Here is a 7,611-nt window from a genome sequence, read left to right as displayed (position 1 = left end):
GACGGCTGAGGGCAGTGTTCGACAGGCGAGGCCACGCCCCCCCCGGCTGGCCACGCCCCCTCCGCGCCCCACGCTGCGCTGCGCTGAGCTGGGGTTCGTTTCGCGCGGAGGGGTGCGTGTGCGGCTCGTCCGCCCTTGCACGGGTGTGTGCACGCTCAGATAATACTCCGTGTGTGTGTGTGTGTTCCTGTTTTATTACACAGGCACACACGTGTGTACACGCGTGCACACACGTGTCCCATTGTGCATCTATTCCTACTACACACAGATGCACACATATATATACACACATGCATACACACACGCACATATATATATATACATAAACACACAAGCACGCACACACTTCCAATTCTGTATATATTCCTGTTCTATTACACGCACATGTACGTATACACACGCATACATGCATAGATATATACACGCATGCAGCCATTTCCTATTGTATATATACCTATTTTATTACATGCACATACACGCACATATATACATGCGTACACACTTCCTATTGTATATATTTGTATTTTATTACACATATATACATGGGCACACTCACTATTGTATATATTCCTGTTTTATTGCACACGCATATATATGCACACACACACTGCCTATTGTATATATATTCATATTTTATTACATACACACATATGCACACACATACACACGCACATATTTGTTCTGTGTGGAGTGGTTTCTTCAGACAGCTCCATGCCAGGGATGCGGGATGATCACAAAAAGCTCATCGAGTCCCAGTGACACATCATTACGCGTGTATTTGTATGCGTGTGTGCTGGGGTCGCACTCGATGATCTAATGAGGTCCCTTCTGACCCTAACATCTCTGAAATGCGCGCGCACACACACACACACATATTTCCTATTATATATATATTCCCATTTTATTACGCGTGTGTGTGTGTGTGTGTGTGTGTGTGTGTACACACGGACACATGGTGTGCGAGTAGAGTCATAGAGAATTCATAGAGTTCATAGACATTAGGGCTGGAAGGGACCTTGGAAGATCATGGAGTCCAGCCCCCTGCCCAAAGGGCAGGAAGTCAGCTGGGGTCATAGGATCCCAGCAAGATAAGCATCCAAATTTCTCGTTCAATGAAGGCGCTTGACCCACCTCCGGTGGCAGGCTGTTCCAGACCTTGGGGGCTCGGACAGTAAAGAAATTCTTCCTTATGTCCAGCCTGAAACGATCTTGAAGTAGTTTGTGACCATTCGACCTCGTCATCCCTTGGGGCGCTCTGGTGAACAAACGTTCCCCCAGATGCTGGTGGTCACCCCTGATAAACTTGTAGGTGGCCATCGGATCACCCCTGAGCCTGCGCTTTTCCAGGCTAAAGAGCCCCAGGGCTCTCAGCCTGTCATCGTAGGGTCTGCTTCCCTGACCTCTGATCATGCGCGTGGCTCCTCTCTGGACTCTGTCAAGCTTCTCAACCTCCGTTTTGAACGGTGGGGCCCAAAACTGGACGCAGTACTCCAGCTGCGGCCTCACCAAGGCCGAGTACAATGGGAGAATGATGTCCCGGGATTTGCTTGAGAAGCATCTATCCACGCAAGCCAGCGTTTTGCCCACTTTACTAGCCACAGCATCACAGAAGTCGGGCTAGAGGGACCTCCTGAAGCACAATCATCCCTGTCCAAAGCATCCCATACAAACCGTAATCTAAACCCTACATAAAAGACGACCATGGACCTGGACACAATGCAGACCTATCACACCCGAACCTGCCACAGGTAAAGCAGGGGAACCACAGAAGCTAAATGTCCTGCTTCTGTGAAGTGTTGTCAAGATGTACTCAAGATCCTGGGTAGAAGGCAGAAACCCCCACAGTCCATATGAGTATATTCCATATGTATATAAAAATCTTACTTATATATACACACATATACCTATGTATGCGTGTGTGTGTGTGTGTGTGTGTGTGTGTACACACACACACACATATACACACACAATAGGCATAGCGCATGTGTGTGTATGTTTGTGTGTGTATGTATGTATGTGTATATATATATGTATGTGTATCTATCTATCTATCTATCTATCTATAATACGTACTATAGGTAGACAAGGATCTTTGGATAAATGTGATATCTTTTATAAGACCAACTGAAACAAAACTAACTATAAATCAACTAAAATAATTCCTAATTATGATATTAAAAATTATCTATCTATATATAGATATAGATAGATATAGACATATATATAATTTTGCAGTCAGAGGGCTGGGTAGAGGTGCACCTTTATAAACTAACAGAATAACTAATAGGACTTCCTGGCACGTCCAGACGTGACATGAGAACGGCAGCAGTCAGTGGCGTTTCCCTGGCAGGCCCTGCAGGCAGGGGGTGCAGTTGAGTTCAGGACCTGGCCCATGTTGCAGGGATCAGAAATAGCAGCACTTGCTTACATCACTGATTTAAAAAGCTACCAAAACAGGATGCCCAAGGTCCCTGCAAGGTGCTAGCGAAGAGAGGTGAAGATCTCTAGTGATGCTGCTCTGCACAGGTGCTGGGAGTTGAAGCTTGTTGAACAAATTGCAGTTTTTTTGGACAAACAGACCATTTCTTTGTATTGCCAACTTTGAAATCTGCACAGACACCCCTGTGCTTCTCATACAGCAGGAAGCATGGTGCTGTGAATCCTTGGCATTGAGGGAGCCCTTCAGGTATGCCACTATTCTAAACAATTGCAAGCACTGGGGCAGGATTGTTGGGACCGACTGGAAGATCTGCTCGGCAGCTTTTCATAACATGACTACTGTAAACATTTGGAAATAAAGAAGTAGGATATGGGCCCAGTCCTGCAACACATTATTCATAGGATAGAGCCTTAGTGTCAGTCTATTGACTGGGATGCTGTACACCCCTAGAAAATAGAGCTGGAATCCTATGCTTGGTGCTCAGTCCCGGGGACAGTTTTGAAAACGTCAGACATGTCTTAATAGGTATTTCTGAACTGGATTTCAAGTGGCAGCCAGCAACATGAAGATTTAGCCCTGCACACGTTATTTGTGCCCAGCTTGAAGGGTTAAAATTATACACCCTCGTAGACAGAACACTTTCCAAAACAACGGTCAAAGAGTTTTAATCTCAAAATTTAGGGGAAAAAACACACTAAAAGAACCAGATTCCCGGTTCCTGGTGAAATGTCATTGAAAAGTTTTTTAAACGTGTAAACACAGAAAAACACCAAATAACCACATTCCTGTTAACCCCGTGTCCAGCCAACCCCATGTTGTTTCTGCAGTGTGGGTTGTTTCTTTCTCTGAATGTTTTGTAGTGTCCCTTTTTTATTTGGAAATCTCTTGTTCTTTCTGAGAGTTTTGAAACTATTTTCCCGTATCCCTTATATATGAACACGTTGCTTTAAAGCTGTGGACAAAAGTAACTTTTCATGGCTTCAGGGGGGAAGGGGGAGATCAGGAAGGGGCATGAGCTGTCTTGGTGTAACTGTTACCGCTGCAGGTCTACAAATAAGCTAAGCCCTGTACATTTAAACTTGAATGAAACAAAATTAAAGTCACAAGGGTTTTGCTATGCTTGCAGTACTACAGGAACAGACAGTTACATGACATGGTCATGGATCAATGCACGTGTTCGTAACTCCGCAGGGATCAGTCCTGGCTAGTGCGATTGGCGTTCTGCGTATCCCCTCATTATACATCAGCAAATAGATCATTCAGCAGCATGATGAGGATGTCTGAGAACTAGAAATCTTCTGTAGACCGCCTCAATTTACATTTTAACTGGCTGGCTTTCTTGCATCTGTACCGACCCCTGGCTGCTTTACCACTCTGTCCAGGAAGAGCGCAGATCATTTGCAGACGCTTCCTCAGCCAGATGAAGGGTGTTTGTGCCCAAATGTTAAGAAGAATTTTTCCAACCATTTGAATTGGTCAAATAAAAGATATCGGATTTACCCAAAGAACCTTGTCTGTCTATAAGCTAGGACGTTGCTCCTGAAAATGCTCCCCCATGTGAGTGACTTTCAGTACTGCCAGCCCTATACATCCAGAAATCTTGAGATGGATGTAAAGGTCCCGTCCATGTGTATTCCCCATCGTGAATCACTCCCTGGATTGAAATCTTGGCCTCATGGAAGTGACTTCAGTGGCACCAGGAGTTGATTCAGCCCCAGGGCTTCTGTCTTTTGCAGCCTCACTTGGATAGCAGAATTTGGAGGAAACGCTCAAGCACCCTTATACCAGGCATGAGGGTGACCCTCCTACCTCAGCTCACCAGCTACAGGCTCCCCTGCTGCACCGCACAACAGACTCCTCAGTGCTGCGGACTGGCCTGCACCCTGCTACCCCCCTGGGGCAAGCACAAGAAACAGAAGCCAGAGGGAGCTTGGAGCACCTGGTGCAGCCAGTGATAAGAGAAGCAGGAGCTGGGTGGGAGTCTGGGGGATGCAGATCAATCCCTTGTGGGCTGCATGCGACCCATAGTTCGCTAGGTGGACAGCCCTAGACTAACTAACTAACTAGCCTCTGAGTAAGTGAGCTCTGCCTCATGAAAGCTCATGCATCTCCTCCCTAGTTTGCTCCAAGGGCCTTGTGGCTAAGGGCAAGCAAAACTCGGGGGCATCTGAAACCCAAGCCTCCGGGCTTGGGCCTGCAAGTAGGATGCTCACCAAAGGTTTTGGAAACATCTGAAGCCCCAGGTGTGGGTGGAGGATGTTTGCCAGTAGTAGGGCCTCTTATGGTTCCGGACACTTGGATTTGGAATAAGTTTTGGCTAATTTGGCTGTGGATACACATTAAAAAAAAAATCTCCATATTAGTCCATCAATAAGGTGCATCTCTACCTGGCTTCTGTCTGACTTCAGACTGAAATGGCTAACTACCTCTCTCCTTTCAATAGAGTTACCCTGGCATGAATTTCTAGATACCCATTTATATTTATTTCGAGGTGGGGACAGGGGAGGAGTTTGGTAACAGCCATCAGATACCCGAAGGCTGGTTACAAAGAGGACAGGAATAGACTCTTGGTGGGTACAGTGGACAGGACAAGAAGCCAGGGAAATTTGGTTTGGATATTAGGAAGAAGTGTCTCACTGTGAGGGTGGTTCAGCATTGTAACAGGTACCCAAGCAAGGTGTGGAATCTCCATCCCTGAAAGCTTATAAGAGCAGATTAGACAGACATTTAGCTGGGACCATTTGGCTAGGGATGATCCTTGGCTTTATCAGGGGGCTGTTTTAGATGACATCTTGAGGTCCATATTTTCCTATAATTTTACGAGGACAATTGCTACCATGGCCGAGAACAGAAATGGCAACTGTAACATGATAGCTATGCATTTGTTTGCAAAGAATAAATAGTGCTATTTTCAGACAGTTTTGATATTGTGCATTCTAGCCCATATTGTCTTTTCTGCCAGATAAAAGCAGCATTGTGCCTAACTGACACTAGAGCTCTGGAGGTACAAGGAAAGCAAAGGAGAATCCCACAAAAGCACGAAACACAATCAAGTTGCAGGTTTATGTAAGAAGGAAAGAATCTTTTTATATTTCAGATTGCTAGTATACTGGAAGGTCTGAAAAGGATTTGCACAGGTGGGAGGGAGACACTGCAAAAATATAACAAAAGCATGAAATGGAGTGAATTACTTTAGGTATAAGAAACAGCAAAAACACATTCATTGTCCTGTGTGTCATGACATGTGCAGGAGATGTGGGGACATACTATAGAAACCATGCGTTGGCCCAAGTCTGCCTTAGGATCCAAAAGAAAGAAAGAAAGAAAGAAAAAATTCTCTCTCCAAGTTAGGATGAAATCTGTCTTTTGATTCGTGCCTTTTAGATGTATTCATATGACTAGTTTGCTGTTAAGAAGAAAGTGTGAAGCTTGTTGCTGTGCCTGCATAGCGCAGTACAACGAATTACATGCAAATAAATTAGACCTCAAGGCTATGAGACTAATGTATTATAGCTCCACATGCCAAAAGGACTTAGGTGCCTAAAATAGGACAGAGACAGCTATTAGGTACTTATGTCCAAAAGTGTGATCCAAAAAACCTGCTCTTTAATGGCTGTCTGATCCTGAAGGCACCTGAAATATCCTAACGTTCCTGCAGTCCTGCATATATCCAGTCCGAGCAACTTGGAGCTACTTCCTGCCGAAGACCTGTTCACCTGCTGAAGACCTGTTCAGTCCCAGAAATGGGGTGGAGTGGCACATACATTTCCTAAGGAGCTCAGTCCCATAGATTTGCTCAGAACATGCTTAGCACACATCAACAGGATCCCCACCCCCCCATCACAAAACGCAGGCACAGCTGTTGTCTTTTAAAAAAGTGGTGTGTGGATTGAGAACAGAGTCATCACACTTGTTCAGATTTCAATCATTCTAAAGATTTATTAAGTACATTTTAGAATAATTTGTTATCCATTCTCACTGCATATCTCCACTCCTTTCTTTCTCTCCCCACTGACAGAGCAGGATAGGCTTCCAGCAGCTACCTAGTTCTGGGTGTGGGTGGGCCATCTCCTTCATTTCTAAGTCCATTGTTCAGCTTGCTTGTGTGGGTCCTGGGTTGCTGTGTTTACCTATTTTGCTCCATCTGCCATTAGCAGTTTGCATCTTTTATATACTCATATGCTTAGAAAAGCTATCCACTGTACTCAGGCAAGCTTAATCTCATTTACATAATGTTATTACCCATGCTTTTAAAACAGCATTATAATTTATCATATTTTGTTTCTGTTGGTACGTTGGTACTAGTCATACACATGATCACCATGTCAGAATGACCAGCCAAGCCATTTTCCTGTTATTCTCTACAAGATCATGTCAAAGTGTACCAGCCAACTTGAATTGCATTCCTGTTTTTCACAGGGCATCTGATTTTTGGCCGTGTCTTCTCTCATGCAGGCAGGTGTTCCTGGATTTATCTCGCGCATATCGATTAGTTATGTTTACTATCCAAAAGGTTTCCAGAGGAAGAGGTGCTAGTTGTGCCACTGCCTACCTTATTATATAACAGCCTTGTATTTAGAGACGTTGTCTAGGAAATGAGAGGCCCAAATGCTATTCCTTCCTCAGCCTGAGAGGGTACAAGCCCATGTCTCCTAACCCTTAGGATGTGCCCTGCTGGGAGTACTCCCCACCTTTCCTGCTGCAGTTGTGCCACTGTGCAAATAGGAGCACAAGAACATGGAGCTAGAAAAAAAGATTTATTATAAAAGTGTCTCATGGTTAGGGCACTCATGGAAAGGGTGGGGGTGTTGCATTGTGGTCCCTGATTTTTTTTTTTTCTGATTATTGCACTTTTGGACCTTGGTGTGTTAATCCTATTTTGGACCTGGACCCCTATCCTTAGTTATTTCCATTTGGATTTTTTTTTGTTTTTTTGTTTGGTTAGGTTTTTTTGTACCATCATCAGAAAGAGATATAGGAACCCTGTAATAAAAGGATAATTAGAAGATGAACAATGTTTATCTCTTGTTTGCAAATACACAAAGGGATCAATCCCTGCTTCCCCAATGCCCTGTGGAAATCAGAACAGTTTTGTTTAGCCGCAAGGGTTGAGGCTATTAGATCTGATTGCAGGATTGGGGCTTACACAAGATATCATTTTAATTACGTAC

General features: G+C 44.5%; 1 protein-coding gene across 1 annotated transcript in view; it reads right to left on the bottom strand.

Annotated features, from left to right (window-relative positions):
* LOC112551223 (dynein light chain roadblock-type 2-like) overlaps positions 1 to 6,924 on the bottom strand; it is an 11,032-nt gene extending 4,108 nt beyond the window's left edge. Inside the window, exon 1 of the mRNA XM_025211027.1 lies at positions 6,834 to 6,924. Coding sequence (XP_025066812.1) covers positions 6,834 to 6,924 — 91 coding nt within the window. The remainder of the gene's footprint in view (positions 1 to 6,833) is intronic.
* Positions 6,925 to 7,611: the final 687 nt, after the last annotated feature.

This window comes from Alligator sinensis, unplaced genomic scaffold (assembly GCF_000455745.1).
Source record: "Alligator sinensis unplaced genomic scaffold, ASM45574v1 scaffold119_1, whole genome shotgun sequence".
Lineage (NCBI taxonomy): Eukaryota > Metazoa > Chordata > Crocodylia > Alligatoridae > Alligator > Alligator sinensis.
Note: the sequence above shows the minus strand (reverse complement) of the source record. Positions and strands in the feature narration are given on the sequence as shown.